Raw genomic sequence first — 21,034 nt, forward strand, 5'->3', positions numbered from 1 at the left:
ATTATCTTATATTATTGATGGAGGTTTTTGAATATTTAGGCCCGATTTCACCAACACAGTTAATCACGGTTAACGCTTAATCGGCTGATAACAGATATTTAACCAGCCAAATTCGGCCGATTAAAACTCCGGTTAACTTTAATCGTGATTAACTGTGTTGGTGAAATCGGCCCTTAATGGTGTACAACTGTAGTGCGAGTGGTAAATACATACAAATATATTAATATATTATATTAATGTATTACATTTTTTTTTCAAATTTAAAATAATAAGACTTAGGTACTTAGCTTATATACTTTATCTCCATCTATGGATATAATGTACAGTTTACTTTCTTATATAACACGATGGACGTAATAGTAATAGCAATAAAATAATGATAGAATGTAACTTAAAGTAGTTAATCCTAATAGTGATAATTACTGCAGAGAATAATAGACGAAAATTAACATCTTACCTTTAGGGCAGTGTTGACGATCACGTTATAGGCGTCATTGGAGTGAAAGATGCATATTATATAATATGTGTAGATTGGATTGAAGTGGATCTGTCGACTTTAGTAGTGAACTATGGAAGCTTTCAGCAGGGTACTTGATATTATATTATATTATGTGCTCATGATTTTTTTTTTTTTAATTTGGGTAATAAATAATATGAACAATGCGCTACGGATTACATAAATATTTTAAAAACTGATGTATTATAATATTATTGTTATAGTATTTTTTTGTGTTTATATTAGTGCTTTTTAACGCAAGATAATATATATTATTTAAAAAAAAATCAAGTTTTAGATTATAAATTATACTTATAAAACCAACTGATAAGAAGCGTTGTTTTCAACGCTAGTTTTTGTGATTAGTGCATTTAATTCTTAATTTTAATGTGACTATGAGATTTCAAAAAAATTATTCGCCATACACTCCATAAAAGTTGTTTCTGTGGTCTCCTCCCAGTATATGATTTTTTTAGTTCAGTATTTTTAAAATTTAGAATATAAACAATAATAGTGTCACTGACAACATAATCCCAACAAGGTTTATCAATTGTCCCAGTATATTAAAATATATAGATTAATTGTCTACAATGCATATAGAATAAAACTTATATGAATTCACAACACAATAATATCAAGTACGTCTTGGCACGACAACAGTATAATATACAAGGAAATTATTATAAAAGTAATACACTATTTTAAAGTAAATAATACATTTTTGGAAATATTTTTTTTGCTTAATTTGAAGTAATTAAAAAACAACATTATTAAAGAAACAAATTATATTTTTATCCCTATAATTTTTTATAAGGTTTTTGCTCTTTTGAATTAATATTCCAAAGCAGAATATTTTTCTGAGAATTTTGTTGAATAAAAATCGAATAACGAACAAATAGTTAATAAGTATAATTTATTTGTATTTAAAGTTTTGATGAGTGGTGTGGAGTGGCACAAAGCTACCCCCCAAAATGTGGGTCCACCACTCTGCTTATCGTCACTTTGTAAAACTTGTAATTTAATTTGATTATTATATACTGTAATTCTCAGTAAAAATATATGCTGTCTTGGAAAAAAAAAACTTAACGATAACAGTAAAAATACGGTAAAAAAAAGTGAGAAGGCGGTATGTGGGTGTCGATTGAGTATGTAGGTGCACCATTGAGTAAGTTTTTTAGGTACGTGTTAAATTTGAATTTAATGATAATCATTGCAGATTAAATAAATTATATGATATTATATTTATTTTGCAATTATAGTAATTTATTTTACTATTAATAATACGGTTAGAATTGATTTTTGCCGAAAACATTGTATTTATTTTACAATAATTAAATATTAATAAAATTATATTTTTTAAGTTTAAATTTGGACGAAATAAATATACTTATTATATAACCAAAAATAACGATTTTAGTTATTTTCGTTTAATTTAAAAATATTATTCGTGGGTGCTTAAAACTTCTCAAGTATAATATTAATATATACAAATATGATAATATGCAAATAATATTAATAAAATTCAGCCACCGTATTAATAATAACAATATACCCAAGTATAATATTTATTATCCTAGGCTGACAAACCGTCTCCGCTCAGTATCGTTTTTCGTATGGGTACAATTAAATTATAATATCATTGAATTCAAATTTAAATTTAACACCATCCATTAAAGTGACCCACTTGTAACCTACTGTACAGCTGAGCGTCGCCCACTTTTTGTTTAATGACTTTTTGCACTTCCAGAACTCCTATCCCTACTAGCCCAACTGTTCACTGTCCCGTGTTCTGATGGCTTCATTAAATTCATCAATTTTATGTATGATTCGCGAATAGTGCTGGGCGCTATATTTAAAATTATAATTTACATACGCATATTGCATACCTACTTAACATCATATATTATTTATTTCTTTACCTACTCGTAAATGGAACAATTATTTTGTAATCAATCTTCATCAATATTGGGATAAAAAAAGCACATAAACATATCCATTTTATTAACTAACACGTCATATTTTTTATCTTCTTTTTTTAATACCGGAGCCTTTATACTTTCACGAAACCTTATGTTTTATTGTCAGTCTAGTATAATTCTAATAATTACTTATTTATTATAAATGTTTTTTAGTGTATACATATTTTTACGTTCACTTGAATGTTTTATTATGTTCTAAATAACCAAGTAGCTTATTATTATTAATACGGACCCTACTCAAATAAGCAATATACATAATAAGAAATATGTAATTTATTTATGCTTATAGGTATATTATAGTAGTTGTATTCATACACTATATGTTTTATAATCCTACGAAATACGTTCCCCCCTTTTCGGGATTAGGTTTTAGTTATTAATTACAATAATATAATATGTGTTCGATGTTTTTTTGTCATTTGAAGTAGGTACAACCTACAGTAAAATATATAAATATATTATATTTTCAACTTTTATATTTTTTTGCAATCTGCGTGTTTTTGCAAAGTAAAAATAAAAAATAAAATATTAATAACAAGTCTTAATGTATAGGTACTATCGATTTCCCGCTGAAATGAAGCGATTAAAAGTTAATAAGTGTGTTTATAATACCAGTTTATTTATAAATGTTCTTTCGGGGATGCAAATTCTAATCTGCGTGTTATTATTATATTATGTTCGGGTATAATTTTATAAATAAGATAAAAATAAATTACATTTTTGTCAGACAGTCTGTACATGAACTGTAACAAAAAAAGGTTACTATAATGGCTACAAGTAGTTAATATACTTCTGTAGTTTAATATTTAAATGCAATACCCGTTTAACATAAACAAGTATACACAAATTTAAAATTCAAATACTGACGTTTTGATTTACTGTAGAAGCCTGAAGAATTAGAAACACTTTTGGACCAAGGTAAAATGACGTGTCAATTAACCGGTTGGTATGTACTTATAGCAGGCTGGCCCTAGAAATATTTTATTGTTTTAATAACATGATTGTATCAATTATCCGTTCCTAATAAGTGGCTTAAATTATATTTGATAGTTTTTACTTACCTTTTGTTTTAATAAATACATTTATTATACTGTATTAAAATAAAGCTTTTAATTTAGTTTCATAAACATTTGATAATATGTACATATATTTTTTTTTTTTTTTTATTTGATAATATGATAATCTTACATTATCAATGACGATTGTCGTTATGTTTGTTAACCTCTAATCTCTAATTTTATTCTAACCATTTATTGTCGAAAGTTTTTCTTTAACCACGGCTTATGTATATTATGTACTTCATACTGTACGTACCAATGTATCATAATCGATAATATTGTAGACGCGAGAACATTAGATGATTACTGATTAGTATAATATTTAGTAATGAGTTGCATAACTAGTGTGTACTATATTGTCTATATTATATATATTATGGCATACTCCTGGCTGTCTCTTGAAGTCCTTAACCACCCTAATCGGAAGTATGCCACCGGATACAGGATTGTTTATTATTTGCAGATAATTTATATAATACTATAATAATAGTAGCGAGAGAAAATAAAATGACTATATGTAATAATATATTATTATTGTTTATAAGCCACTTATTTGGACGTGGCAATTGTTTATGGAATTCAAAGAATTTTTCATTGTTTTGTTCGATCGTCGATCAGTTATATTAAAATATTAACGTTATTATTGATATTTTGTCGCAATTCGTTGGTTGACATTATTTCATAACCATAATATTATGTATAATATGTATTAATTATATTTACCTACACAGATACAATTTTATAATTTAAGTCATTAATGGAGTTCACATCAAACAAAATAGGTAGCTGTTTCTCAACTCGCTATTATACGCAGAATAATATTACACTATTTCAAAAAAAACTCTTCAAAATTATAATTGTCCAGTGTTTCTTAAATGTGCACTTTTAAACTCGTATGATTGCACTAGAAATCGAATTACCAATTGCAGGCAATTACAACAAATCAAAGAACAATATATTATCACTGTAATATCTAAACAATAAAATACTATTCAAACGGTCGTTACAGTTTTGCTATATAGCTTGTATAATACAAATAGAACATTTTCATTTTGCCTTTTCACTTAACACTGTGCATACCTCTCCACGTAGTCAAAATAATTGAAATTGATCAATTATTCTCCATCGGATGTTCAGTTTTTGTGTACTTCGACGCTAATTGTTAACAGTTTATGCAGGCCAAATCACTCATCTCATTTTATTCGCTGAGTTGTTTGTTTTAATTGACCTAAATTTTGATTTCAACGAAATGGTTATATATTTTACGAAAGATAAAACTACGGCGACAAAAAAATCCATTTTTTATTTCATTAATAAAAACTTATTTAATCACTCTTCGTAATTAAAATATCTGAACAAGAGATACCGAGAAATATATCTCTGCAGCTCGTCTACAATAAAAAAACTATAGTTAAACATGTGTTGTGTTTCTCCATACAGCACTTAAACTTGTCACTTGCCGTTTCACTTCAAGCCCTATAACTGCAGATTTTCATATGCCTAACATTGCCCGGCACCTCTGCATCCTATAATATTATAAAAAGCTATACAGAGTGTCTCGTAAAGATATCTATTGGACATAGAAAGCGACTCGCCGCCCGGCCTAAACTGGGTTCTTGGTGTTTTAACTTTAAGCTAAAACAAATATTAAAAATCATGAGATTAATGAAAATAAAATGTTCAAAATCAACATTTTCACAAAAACAAACTCTATAAAATGGCTATCTTTAATATTGTTTCGAAAATAAAAAAACATTTTTTTAACTTTTTTACAAAAAGTTTAATTAAATTAAAAAATAAAATTGGTAGTCCTTATTGTCTCTACGAGTCTAATAATAAAAAACAGATTTATGGTATATTTATTATCTCTGGAGATATCGTAATGGGTAAATCCTCGTGGGACACCCTGTATAGTGATATAATATTAAACTATGTTTTTGCTGGTCATTCCATGGGACACATTACCTATATAAATAGGTAATATTATATACCTATTGCCTGTACATAATATTATATTGATTTAAACTACGCTACTGACAAATTTTCGAAATTATTTTGTAACTACTCAAATATTACAACAATGGTAACGGTATAACGGTACACAATATTATTATAATATTGTAAATTATAATAAAATGTGTGTATCGCTGCACTCACGCAGACGAAGCGGACGTATTAAAATATGTACCCTGCAGGCGCAGTATTGCTGTTGTCATCAAAATTTAACTATTGTCATCATCATCATTATTATTATTATATTTAACATTATTCACATAATATACCGCTGTGGACGAGGGGTATTTCAAGTGTAGGATTCACGTACGTGGTCGTTTGACATGATTAAAGGACGCGCTGACGTCCACAGACCGGAGAATAGCGAAAACGGAGTATACGACATAATATTATGTATACATAGGTATAGGTACAAACTACAAAGAGAGTATTAATATATATCATGTGTCATTATTAGTATTATTATGTGATTAGCTGCGCCGGCGGGGAGGAACGAAAAAGAAGCAGACACTCGGCGACAACCCTATATTTTCGGAAGTTTATTTCACAAAAGTCTGAACGTCATCGTTTTCCCGTTCTACAGCTCAGTCGTACCTATGTAAACAACAATGTTGGGGGAGTAGATGACACAGCTACTGTGAAATGATAATCTATTATCATAGTTATACGTCTTGATCTCCAAAAGAGACCTATTTGGGAATATTTAATGGGTGGGATGAAGTATAAAATAAATTGCCATATCATAAAATATTTTATAGAATTATTCAAATATCTACGTTATATAAAAAATAAACCAAAACACATATTCTATGATATACCCGATTATTATATCCTATCCCTAAACCAGAAATAAATACGCCATAGCCCCCCCCCCCCCCCAAGACAGTCCAATGTCACATGTAATATCATCATACACTAATATTAAACAAACATAATTCATATTTTAATAATATATAATGTAATGAACGCTTGTGTTTCACAATATATTTTATTTTTCATGCACACAATTTATAATATGCACTCGGCAACGACACATTGGACTCAAAAACTATATACTTGTGCCACCCAATAATATTTAAATTTGGGTGATATACACATAAATGTAATTCGGGCCCCTGCATCCGTCCATTTTTGTGGCCACGATTTAAGATAGTTCTATCTGACATTCAGACCTTAGGCTAAGACACTCTGTGATTTGCCCGGATCTTGTCACCGAGCCACTGCATGTGGTCTTGACGTGGACAATATTAATATTATTATTTATTACCTTTGCGACTACAGACATATTATACGTTATAGCCTATAGGTACCTATATTATTTAATATAAACATTAACCCAGATCGATAAATTATTTAATTATATTATATTATATTAATTTATATTTATATTATACTTCTAAGTATAATTACTTTAATAGTGTACTGAATATCATAAACAACATTGTAAACTTTAATACGCGCAAATGGAGTGTTAAGTTTACATAATAACCTAACCTAACCAACACGTTAGCAACATCCTATCAGGTTACGGGAACGTTTTTAACTTTTACTAAACTATAATTATTATACTACTATAATAGATCCTATTAATTATTATACTTCACATCTACCCAAAAAATGTCTTTAGTGGTCCGATCGAATATAATTTCTGTATAAAATGTTCTGTGGCACAATAATTATAGTCATACTACTCCTATGCCAAGATGCATAAAACGATGATTAATTTAATGGTCAACTAAAATGTAATGGAACAATAAGTAATGTTTTTGGAAACATTAGCTCACTATATAATGATTTATAAAATGTTAAGCGAATGTTTATAAACACCCAACCTTGCAGTACTGCAGGGTAATTTTTCTATGACTCATATTTTTAGCTGATCTCTGTAGTGATAGACAATATTTATAAAATAAATTTTGGTTTGCAATCGCTAAATAAATTTTAATGTAATTCTTTATGACAATAAAAACAAATTCTGATAATATGCATGATAATAACAATGACACTGATATCCCATCGAAAAATGTTGATTTGGCGTGCGTTTCAAATTGAATGGAGCCTTACGAGGAGAATTTTTTTTTGATGCATTTATTTTTGTCAATAACCAAGCGTAGATATATAGTTGATCGTTCATATAACACATAAATGCACTTATAGTCATTCTCAACAAGCCGTCGTAGTGTCTTGTTCCGAAATAGGTGACATATAATATATATATCGTATAATGTTGGTAAGTGGTACCTAACACGTTAACTAAAATTTGAATATTTTGTTCGACTAAAATTACATGACATAGCGAGTTGTGAGCGCAGCTGCGTAGTGACGTATGCCTAATTAAACGTGCGAGGTTCGCTTGTTTAACTGTAACGATATACTGTTTCGTTTATACCGTTTAAGCGTTACAGGTAGAACCACTAAAAAGTGTAATTCAATTAAATTAAACAACGCCCTGGATTGTATTTTCTGTATCATTAACATAATGTGTCGTGACGTAGGTACGCCATAATATTTTATTTTAATTACCTATACGTTTTGTTATAATATGATATCTAATGGTATACAATTATTTAGTTACCTTATTTTCCGTCATTCCGTGTGTGTCTATATTACCAAAACGTTCGTGGACACGCGTGTGACTGTAATCATAAACGTTTATTCGAATCTAAAAAACGCGATTTAATTGAAGTTCATACCGCGGTACCCAGTCGTATAATTTTTGGTGACTATAATATGATACTCGGTTACGTATTAAATTGCCGAAAATGCTGGACTTTGTGATGACTTGAACGTCTGCAGCGATGCACCGACCAGTCAAACTGTATTACGCCGAAATCAAATCGGCTCGACGTGTGTCTAAAATCTAAACGTTCAATCCTCGATTGGTAGTTCAAACCTCTTTCGTTTTTGAAAATCAACTTCCGGCAACTATCAAACGATTAGAATCGTAGTAATACTAAATCAGTGTTTTCCAACCATTTTACCACCACCATGGACCACTTCAACAATATTTTATAGGTATCGCGGACCACCTCAACTTTACGAAAACTAGGAAGACCTTTTTTTTTTTTTTGCTCATTAAAAAGAATACACACAATTTATCGAAAAATGTTAATTTTTATTATTTTATTACTATACTTCATTAATATATAATAGTATAATTTATTACTCTGATACCTACACACTTTTTATAAGTAAAAGTGTGTAGGTATCAGAGTAATAAATTATACTATTATACTATTAATGAAGTATAGTAATAAAAAATAAAAATTAACATTTTTCGATAAATTGTGTGTATTCTTTTTAATGAGCAAAAAAAAAAAAAAGGTCTTCCTAGTTTTCGTAAAGTTGAGGTGGTCCGCGATACCTATAAAATATTGTTGAAGTGGTCCATGGTGGTGGTAAAATGGTTGGGAAACACTGTTCTAAATGCAATATAACGACGAATTAATTGACACACTCAAAACATATTATTCACCACGTGAACGTTAGTCTTAACGTTAGACCATCTTATCGAAAAATATTCTTTCCTAATTTTAACTTTTCGTAAGCTATTTTCACCATTAAAAATAATATGCGCCTTTTAAATTTAGGTATTTATATTTCGTTGACTCCAAAAACCGCACACTTTTAATAAAATACAGGACAGAACCGCACACTTTTGGTAGGTTAAAACCGCACAATTTTAAAAATTGTCGTATCCAAAAACCGCACAGTTATGATTTTGACCCCAAAAAGGTCGATAAACAAAAAACGCATATGTATATGTATAATCAATTATTTGTTCTCATTATTCTCACAGTTCATCAAAAAAAATGTATACAATTAAACATTTTAAATATCAATTTTAAAAAAATGTCAACTTAAAAATGTATATATTCAATAATTTTAAATTAAATAATTTAAAAAAAATGTAAAACGAAAAATGTATATAGGTATATTCAAAAATTTTAAATATTAATTTTAAAAATAATTAAAACTTTCAAAGTTTGATTGGCTGAAACCGACTGCCGACGTTTTTTAAAAACTTTATACGATGTCCGCCACGTAAAAATTCTTCCCAAAATTGAAACAATAGTACATAATATAGTACATATCATATAATCTTATCTTTTCACTATTTTCACTAAAAATAGTGTGCGGTTTTAACCCACTATAAATGAACAGTAATTTATTATACAATGACCGATAAGCTGTGCGGTTTTTGGCTATCGACCTTTTTAGGGCTAAAATCAAAAGTGTGCGGTTTTTGGATGCAACCTTATATTTTATACCTCCTTTACAGTAATATTATATTATCTTAAACTTGATAATTTTGTATAATCATATACATAGTAAACTTTTATGTAAAATTACTCTATCGATTTGGAAATGTATTTGCATAAATGTTCAAGTACAAAAATAGCTTTCGAAATTTTAGTAAATATTGACAAGGCATACAACTATTAGATATTTATTCGAAACGCACGGACGTGGAAAAGTTAAGACGATTTCATAAAAAAAAATATATTATGTACGATATTGCGACTTTATTAATGTAGTTTTTCTTATTTATTTATTATAGTTAAAATGAGTCGACATGAAGAACATTATCACAAATTTGAAGTTTTAAAATTGTCATACATAATAAATGGAATTAAATTACATTATGTAAATTATTTAATTTTTGTTTTTTTCCACTAGCATCGACAATTAGCAACTTTGCTATATTTGATAAAGCTAATAATAATTATTATATTTTCATATTTTCTATCATAATATATTTTTATTTGGAGACACGACCGTAGCAAATCAAATTATAACTATTTCGAAACTGCGTGGCCTATACAAGTCAATTAAGTATTCCATATCCAAATTCGTTTTTAATTTACGATGTCCATAATGGAAATATTCTGTTTTTTATTCGCTGGTAATATGATAATAATTATTTTATGATTTATGAGCGGAAACTTGATTAAACCGATGGTTCATCGAAACTCTATGTTGTTATAATCGAATCCGAGATACTTTAGTGAATTTTAATAAGCACCGAGTGAATTGGGTTTCTGATTTTGATTAACACGAAACTGTACATAATTAAAATAGTTTTTTAATAGCTTTAGTCGTCGAATAACTCGTCTTTACTCGCACACAATAAAAAGATGTTCCGTGTACCAACTACCTGTTTACAAAATCGATTTTTTCCTTTCATTTCTGGTTGTTATTTTTATTACTAAAAATGTTTTCATTTCTGTCTGATTGTCGTATCATAGTAATGGCGTAAGAACCACTTTTGCAAATCTAAAAAATCAATTTACTGTTTGATGTTGTTGTTGTTGTTGTTTTACGAACCAAAGACGAACAACCAATCAGACGATATACCTATAATACGAACGCTACATAAAAAATACGTTTATACACTTGTATCAACACTATAATATTTATTTCAGTTGGTACATAACACACCCCTCTTTTTTATTACCCAAGTACCTATACCTACCAGTATTCTGAACCAGACGAGTCGTAATTATTCGCATATTAATTACTGGCAATTAGAAAAACGCATACATTTTTTTTCACATTGCTTAAAATAAAATAATGATGTAGGTACCCATGACACGTTATAGTAATTAGTTTTGTGTTGACACTTAATTAGAATATAATTGTTATTATACAAACGAACTGATAAACGTATCATTGTTTTTTTTCACTACGTTTTGTTATTACATTTAATTATTTGTGAAATATTTTTAATAAAATATTCTTTTATGATCCGTGGCATGTTTTGAACTATTATTTAAAACATCTATAAATTAAAATGTTGCTATTATTTTTTATAACTGAAAATACAATATTTAGAAAAAATAAAAACGCATGTGAATAATAATACTCATATAGGTACTATATTATTATACATAGTTTTTAGAATAATGCATAATATTTTTTTATCTATACGTTGTAATATTATTATAATATTATGTCTTGAACTTTTCTCTCTCTATTTTTCATTTCAATGTTTGTGTAAATATTTATATAAGTATATGATATTTAAAATAAAGAACACAAATTTAAAATTAATTTCTGTTCCTTTACATTAAATTGAAACGTCATTCGTAATTTATTAATATATTAATATACCTACCGTAACATTTTTAAAAATAGATTTTGTATTTTTCTTCTTGAGAAATATAATATTTCCATATTATACGACAATGGGATTAAATAAAAACATTTTTGGAAGTTTAAACAAGTAATAAATAATTTATATCTTAGAACTATTGAGTCGGAAGTGATAAATATGTTATAAATAATATTATCATTGTGTGTTCTTTGGTGTTTTCTTGCCTAAACTCTCTAAAGAGTATAAAAAAACCACATTAGTTAGCTCGATATATATTATAATTTATAATACAGTGTATCTAATGTAGTTGTTGTACTCATTGTTTTTTAGCTTTCTTTAACCTTGATATACAAATTAAATGTTTTAAATTTTAATGTTTTTAAAATATAATCGAACAATTAAAAAAAATGATATTCAGCAGGAAGTGTTGATTTCCCTTATACATTATGTGGTTAAAACTTCCACCTATTTTGATTCATCACATTAATTATCACAGCCTTTCTGAATGTAGATAGTTAACTAATTATATGATTTATAATCAAAATAGCTGTACTAAATGCACTTTACTAGTTACTACAGTCAGTTTTCACTAATACATGTATTGCAATAGTAACATATAAAATCGAACCTTTTACAAAATGTGTATTAACGTGCCCGAATGTGAACAGTTACTGCAAACGTTGTTCTCCATCACAGCAATGTAGCTGTTTTGCCTATACGATTCGCCATGCAACACATTGGAATGGTAAAATCTACGAAGAAAGTCACTATTGATTCCAATTGGCTATAAACTTGAAGTGGCCTATAAATATAGAAATGTTTTTCATCGGTTTTTCGTCTCAAAAAAAAAATGGTTTTTTTTTAGTTGTTATTTGTTATCACAACGACTAAAATTTAAAACACGTTTTCGATAGTATATGTCCTGCAAAGTCCGCACGTGAACTGTGAAGTAATAATAACAATATGCTACATATGATTTCGACTCATTTTAAGATATTATAATAAAGTTCTGTCCGGTGTCATGATTAAAACATGGTTATCGATAATAATTGACATCGAAAATAATAATTTTACTAATTTTATCACTAGCAATTGTTTCTATAAGTCTTATTACCATTATTGTTATTATAATAACCACAGCTAAACTATAACGTTCTCTTCGAGCACAACATATCCAGTGTATTTTGTGTAGGCAGGGCCCTGAATAATTTTACATATAATTAGTTATAGAAACTTACAACAATATGTGTATAAGCTCAGCTATTTTATAAATAAAAACTAATCTAAGTTTATGTTAGGATATAGAAACTTGTAAGTTGGTACTATCAAGATACTACCTATCGAAAAAATGATCGATTTTAGTTTTTGTGCAAATTACAATTCCTATTTTGGACTATCTGATGGTGGTGCAAATTACATACCCTTATTTTGGTGCAAATTACAAACACTACTTTCGAATACCTGCAGTGGTGCAAATTACATATCTTTAATTTGGTGCAAATTACAAACTCCTGTTAAAATTTACTCATACGGTGACGAAAACCATTTTACAGTCGCATCAAACACTAATCGCGATTGCAGGCGCGTCGATCATCAGCCCATTGGCTAGTTGTAGTTTTAATTTAACTTATTTTAATAAAATATGATAATATTTCGTTTAAAAAAAAAAAAAAAAATAATAAATCGACGTAAACTGCGTAGGCATGCGTGTTTTATTTTTTATACAATAAATATTTTAAAGCGTTCTCCCGTTTTCGAGCCAATTATTTTTAAATTAATCGTATTGATGTGAAAATTGTTAACGTGCGTGTAGGTATTGCAATATAAATGTTGCTGTTGATTAAAAATCAGGGCTTGCAAACGTTATAATAACGTTATGATTATAACGTTATGTTTGATAAAAAACGATTGAAATTTGTAAACGTAATTATAACGAAAAACGATAAACATAAATAAATAAATAACACAAAACAAAACGTAACGTTTAACAAAATATATGATATATCATTAAACAAAACATAACGCAAAACGGTATATATTGTATTTCATTAAACAAAATAATTAATTTCCAATTATTTAATAATACTTAGTATTATTCAATTATTTATTCGAGCCAAGAATTAATTTTATCCCGTATCCGGCCTATCCGGGAGATCCCGTATTAGATTTATTTTAAAATTTAATAAGAAGGTATTAATAGAATAATTTAATTACCAATAGCTAATAATAGTGATACTCTGATAATATTGTACTGTACTATCTGTACTACGGTCGAAATTTATACCATTCAAGTTATTCAACTATTGTGTTCGGTGATCATTGGTATTTATTTTGTTGTTTGTGAATGTTCTATTTAATAATGGTAATATGGTAAAAAGTATAATTTAGATAGTATAAATTATACTATGTTGTCTACACTCTATAGTATATTAGCTATGTACACACTTTTATATTGCCAATACATATTATTTAACTTTTAACAACATAAATTATAGATTCTGATTATTTTGTCAATTGTAGGAAGGTATAAAATAAATGTCGACAAAGTATGTCAAAACAATCAGAGTAAAATATGTTTGAAACATAGATTCCTGCTTAAATGATATTCTCAAGCACAATATTGTAAAACTTACTAAATAATTTTAACATTTAAAAACCTAATAATACGTTCAAAATTTCAAAATAATGATCATGATTTTTTTTTTTAATATTTATTATTTTATAATAAAGTCCTTAGAGCCTAGGCAATTTATTAAATTCAATAATACATTATCACTTATAACTTAAGATTAATTATCATCATACTGTTTTATCATTTATTTTGTTTCCATTTCTTTACGAACTATGTATATTGTAATTTAATCTGTATCACTGTACTCTATATTTTGTAAATAATATGTAATTGGGTTATCTAACCCATTTAATTAAATAAATAAAATTACACAATACCTACTTAAAACTCAGAATAGGGAAATTATGTCCCCAAAAAAGGTCATAGTCATATACTTTTAAATTGCGGCCTGTGTACTTTTAAAACAGGTATCTAAATACTTTTAAATATTAAATAACGATAAACGCAAAAATTGTATAACGTTTTAATTATGAATAACGTTAAACGCAAAAATTGTATAACGTTTTAATTCTGAATAACGATAAACACAAAAGTTGAATAACGTTTAAATTTTGAATAACGATAAACTCAAAATTTGTATAACGTTTTGATTGTAAATAACGTAAAACAATATTTTTTTTTCAAATGCAAGCCCTGTTAAAAATACTATTATATTATAGTTAATATTGTTCAGTGGCTATATTTGCGCGTTAATACCATTATTGATTATAACTACAAAATGTGTAGTAAAAAAAAAAAATGACAAACACTCGGTGGTCACACGGGTAAATGTTTACTGTGCAATATAATTTAATCAACTATTTTTTTTCTGCACTTTTGTATGTTACTGCAATTACATTTTTGTGTCGAAAGAGCTCGCTTCAAAAATTACATTTAGCCACTAGTCGCTACGAATTGTGTTTTTAGAATTTCTATGTAATTTTATATTATATCGTTTCGAAAGAGTTCATAAAAATTAAAGGAGTGGATGGAGTCTGGGTGGTGCGAGTATAAAGTGATAAAGAAAATTAAGCAATCACGATATCTCGTCCATCACGAGTTCCGAATTGTTTTTCAAATGCGATAGTTTATCATTGATTTTAAATTATTAATAACACAAACGTATCACACGCACCTCAGGTAGCCAACTCAATAATAATATTACTCCTATATATCAGCATTATTTTATTTTGTCTTGTAAAAATAATGGTTTTGTAATCGACTATATAGTGCAGGGTGGCCACAACGAGCCGGCTCTTAAATCAGTTTCGTGGGGCTAATGAACCAAGCTCAGACTAAAATGAATAAATATAATTCCGTATTTCCGTCAGAATCATAAGATAGTGTTTTTATTGCCATCGGTTTCGTTATCATTACAGTCGTTATTATAAATAGGAATTGCGGCGGTGGCGTTGATTTTTAGTATGTGTAGGTAGTCCAAATTGTGGAGCCCATGTTCCAGAAGGAAAAGATCTACTAACAAAAGAGTGTGATATGAGACTTATTTCAATCTTTGAGACTACTTATGTATGTGAATCAACTCTTAAATAGTTGAATTCATTAAACCTAAAAATTTTAGGTTATGAATTGATATAAAATTAAAAATGTGTCTTAATTTTATAAGCATTGCTTTATAATAATTGTGACTCTTCTCGGCCCCAAAAATTAAGGTTAGTGGCCACCCCTGATATAGTGTATAATTAATATTCTGACAATATTGATATTGATCTTTAAATAATTGTACGAACTAGATATATAGGTATATAAGTAGTTACTATAATATTATATTACCTGCCTACACATATTCTTGGTATTTTGAAAACGTCTATAATAATATAATTGCTATTTTTTTTCAGTTCAATTTCTAATCACACATTTTTTTTATAAAACATATTAAATTGCTATTTATTGCTGTTTGTACAAAACAAGAGTAGGTACAATTTTCATAATTTTTCTACATTTTAACAATTTCGAAAATCGATTTCAATAAAATTTTTTGTTAGTTGTAATTGTCAAGTATTCGCAGTTTTTTTTATTATTTAAAATAATTTTACAGTCTATAAGTTACAACAATAACAAAATTATGCCACATGATTATAATATTACATTTTATATGATGAGGAACCTATCTATTAATAGTATCTCAATAGGTTACAGTCACGCAAGCGTTTCCAAAGAGACAACCTATTGCAATATATAAACATTTCGCTGTGAATGAACATTTTAATATTATGATCATTGTTGTTTTTTTTTTTTTTTAATATTGTATTGTTATAGCTTGTAAATTTACATGTAGGACCCAAATTGTAGGTATATTGTCATGTGTCGTATTCAAACAACATATTTGTAATAATATACAATTTACGCGGAAATTTCTTTTAAGAGTATAGCGTTTTTCCAACGGCTCAATACAATTATAATTATTATTAAGTTTTTTTTGACATGCAAAACCATCTTATCAAGCTCTTGCAGAAAACGAATTTCGTAGATTTTTAAAATCTTTATGGAAATCAAGCCATTGTCTGAGCAATTTTAGTAATTATCATTTCATTATGCTCTTCATCCAATCTCACTCACACACACGCACACTCTCTTTCTCACTCTCTCTCTCTCTCTCTCTCTCCCTCTCATTCTCTCCGCTCTGGTAGTCGTTCAAAGAAACCTTTGTCGACGTGTTGATTTTGGAAAACAATAATGGTTTTCGAACAACAAAACCTACATAGCTAGGTCGTCTCGTCACCTGCAAACTTGCTTTGTTACGTAGTCCCTCTCACCGATATCGATTTTTGACGAAAATTACTGGTGACCTTTGGCTGCGTGTCTGTGTGTGTGTGTTGAGGGGGGAGGGTTAACAGACCCTGGACTCCGAATATCATCGTTGTATAGGTAGGTGCTGCTCGTCGAGACCAAAATATCGTTATTTAATTATTATCCGTTTGACGTCGCGGAATACGCGCGCACAAAGGCTGTGTAGGTATATGAGGTATATATATATATATTTGTATAGCTAAATAGTATAATAATAATAAACCTACACAAACCGATGTTTAAGATCGCTGATGCACCTGTTTAAGACAACCCCGACTGTACGTGATAAACGGAAAAGGAATTAATCCGAGCAACTAGAATACTGCTCGATGTATATAGTTTCTCTTTGTCGTCAAGTACCTATAATATGTTATTATAATATATAATAATATATTATTATACAGAGATGCCGGATGTATTAGATTATAATATAATTGGCGATATCCTTATGGGTGGACTGGCTCGGGTGGTATACGTCTGCGGGATGAAGTGGTATTATGTCACACAATCATATTATATTCTATAATATAACTACATAATATTCATTTTAAAATAAATACTTTATAATGACATAAGTTAGGTTAGAACACAGCCGTATGCGTCTTGGAAATACATTCTGATATATAGCTTGATATTTTAGACTAAAGTGTTTATCTCTATCGTCTAATGGGTGTACAAGAAAATTATTAATCATTATCCGTGTACTATAGCACTGCTAATGATAGCTCACAAATTAACACCCACCAAACGAACACAGTCATTGATTTTATTATTACGTTTCGATAAGAAATTTCTGATGAACATAAACGATTGCACGGTCCACTCGCAGTCGGGTAAAATAGGCATTGTAAATTACATACATGATTACGTCAAGTTTGTTGGTTTGTAAAATTTTGTATTCTACAAAATATAAAAAAATTAATTTACTTGAAGGAAGGGGTTGTTAGGAGAAGTGAAGGCTATGATAGTTATAGCCAAAACCGAAATTCGTTTTTGTCAAATTACCAAAAAAAATTAATATTTTGAAAAAAGTTATTACGTTCCAAATTCATTTAATCGAAAAAGTATTAATATTTTAAAAAATTCTAAAAAATAAACTACTTAACTTCGATAAATGTTTTTACTATAAAAATAAAAATTGTTCTTATAAATAGATTCACAAATTGGCTATTTTGAATATATCCAAAAAAATTAAATCTAATTTAAAATTTTTTATTTTCAGTGTAAAGAATAAAAATATTTTTTTGTAAAATTATAAAAAAAAAAAATTTGTAATATTCAGTTTCATAATCACATCAGTTTTATCTGTTACACCCTGTATATAATATATATAAGTAGTACTGTGGTAGTTATAGAAACACTGCAATAGTACAATATTATATAATATGTACGACATACGTATATATTATACAGGAAAGCAAACTTCTCCTAAATATTTTTCCTTTTAAGTATTTATTAGAGCTTAAAATAATCTTGTTTTCCGACAAAATGCAATCTACAAAGTCTAGAAAATTAGAAAAAAAAAATAGAATTCAAATGGAAAATATTGTATCTATACATATTATCTAAGAAATGCTACACGCGTAGTGTGAAAATTATCTTTACTATCCTACTTGCCTAGCGTATCTGTACATTTACTTACGTCTATAATAATAATTTCTTATGTTGAATATGTCATATACTTAGTAATTACCAATATTAATATATATATATATATTAATATATTAAGTATTAATATACTCGACCGTTTATACGATAAGCAAACTGAAATTACTAAAACTAACAGAAGGTAATTTTAATACGTAGAAAAAGATTTGTCGTTTTTTAATCACAAATCAGTCATCAACAAGGAAATGTCGATTCACTGAGAATTAATCTAGTGAGTTTATTAGGAACAATATTATTAAACGTCGACGGAAACCTTAAAATCTAATAGAAATGTGACTGAATGGCGGACCAATTAAATACTGACGAAGGAGTACAACAACCGTAGTCAACCACTCTTATTTTCCAAATTCTATTCGGCGAAACGGTTTTAATTTTGTTTTGATTCAGTCTAAATTATATAACATTATAGGTATAAATAATAATAATTAGATCATTAATTTAGTATAGTAAGACTGTTGAAGTCATCGCGGTGCAATTGATTTCATCTGCAAAATACAAAATTATGGCAACAATATACGACGATACATCTTTAATAATTAATACATATCTGTATCGTATACAATTTACACGTCATTTTATTCACTGTTTTTTTTTTTATGATTTTTAATTTCAGAACATACTGTTCTATTACGACTACGAGAGCTGCAATAAGCCGTCCGGAGTAATACTGTTAGAGGGCAGTTACTGCTCGAAACTAGATTTTTCCAGCGGTACGTCGAAAGTCACTGGGAAAATTCATCCGGAAAATGAGGTTGGTGACATGCGATTTTTTTTAAAAAATTTTATCGACCGCTGCTTACCTGCTATAATTTGTGATTTTTGATCTTCCAGCACTGTTTCGTCATTTCGTACAACCATCCTCAAATGCGGCAGTACGAATTCCGCGCGTCGTCAGATACGGCTTGCAAGACTTGGGTGAACGCTTTGAAGCAAGCCAGGTATTATGTACAATTGATTAGTTCGCTTATGGTCCATTGTAAGGTTAGCCTCATAGACCTACAAACTAAAGGACAGCGTTTAGAGAGAGAAGTCAGGGGTACGATATAGAGTGAACGAGAAAAGAAACAAAGTAGTAATAATTACAGTGTGATTACGGCCAAATAAAAAATTATGTTACAACAAAATCTGCCAATTGTTATATTTTATTGTTAACATAATAACTGATTTGTGATTACCAGCGTATGGGTCTATGGTAACAACCATACTACCTATTTATATTATATATATATATATTTATGGTTGATAAAGAAAATGGAAAAAAATTGAAGTATTTCCTCCATGATTACTACTTTATGTATTCTTTCTCTCTTCGTTCTTTCTTCTTTTTTTCTCAGTTACATGATTCCCTAGCATTGAGGACAGGGCGGAGTGGAATGCGCTGTCCATTAGTTTATAGGTCTATGGTTATTCTATTCCCTATTGACGCAGTGGCGTCATTTAAAGAGGGATATGGCAAGATGGTGAGAATTTTCCCGTGTCAGATTTTAAAATCAGACGAGCCGTGGGTTGTTATACTGATAAGGCATGTATGTTTTGATAATTTTGAGGAACTGTAAACAGGAATTTCGTGCACCTACTTATACCGTGGTAAATTATTGTCGCAATGTGATAGTTAATATTTAATAGTTGGAATGTATAGACGCGTGGGCGTGCATATTATAAGAAATACGTGTGTAAGTAAATGGTTTTGTGTGTGAACATAATATTAAATAATATGTATTTTTGGTGTTGGCTTTTTAAATTAAGTTTAACCTTATCTGTCGAACGGAAAGACGCAGACTGCGCGTACGTATTAAATGCGTTTACGCTAATTGCTTTTACACGCACATAATATTATAGTAATTATTGCAATGTGTTCATGGGCGAGTTGTGTAAAATGAATTTGGGCGCAAGTATTATGCGTAATGGGTTTGAGACCACCTCAATGTAAAGTAAGTGCTCGGCATGTATAACCATTGACTATTTCGGAAAAATATAATGTGCTAGTAGGTGCCATAATATAATATATTATATATAAACTCAACTATGGAATAACGTCTTATAACAATAGTTCCAAAAGATGATAACAAGTTTATTAAAAAAAAAAACCAAATAAGATCACTATTATATTATATCTATTGAAATTTCATTATTAGAATATTATAATATAGAGCGAAAAATACAATTAATAATTTTTTTTTAAATTGTGATGAACTGCTGCAGATGTGCAATTTTTATGAATATATTATAATATTTTTTTTAAAACATGCATTTTTTAATCATATTTGTGATATTCACAGACGGTCCCTACATTTCTGTTCAGAT

The 21,034-nt window shown here is 28.5% G+C and overlaps 1 protein-coding gene across 7 annotated transcripts in view; it reads left to right on the forward strand.

Moving 5' to 3' along the window:
• LOC132940350 (ras-specific guanine nucleotide-releasing factor 2-like) overlaps positions 1–21,034 on the forward strand; it is a 67,635-nt gene that overhangs the window by 17,183 nt on the left and 29,418 nt on the right. For all 7 annotated transcript variants that reach the window (XM_061007890.1, XM_061007894.1, XM_061007891.1 and 4 more), the window contains exons 3-4: positions 19,344–19,481; positions 19,562–19,668. In XM_061007890.1, coding sequence (XP_060863873.1) covers positions 19,344–19,481; positions 19,562–19,668 — 245 coding nt within the window. The remainder of the gene's footprint in view (positions 1–19,343; positions 19,482–19,561; positions 19,669–21,034) is intronic.

The sequence above is a fragment of the Metopolophium dirhodum genome, chromosome 3, assembly GCF_019925205.1.
Source record: "Metopolophium dirhodum isolate CAU chromosome 3, ASM1992520v1, whole genome shotgun sequence".
NCBI classification, from domain to species: Eukaryota; Metazoa; Arthropoda; class Insecta; order Hemiptera; family Aphididae; genus Metopolophium; species Metopolophium dirhodum.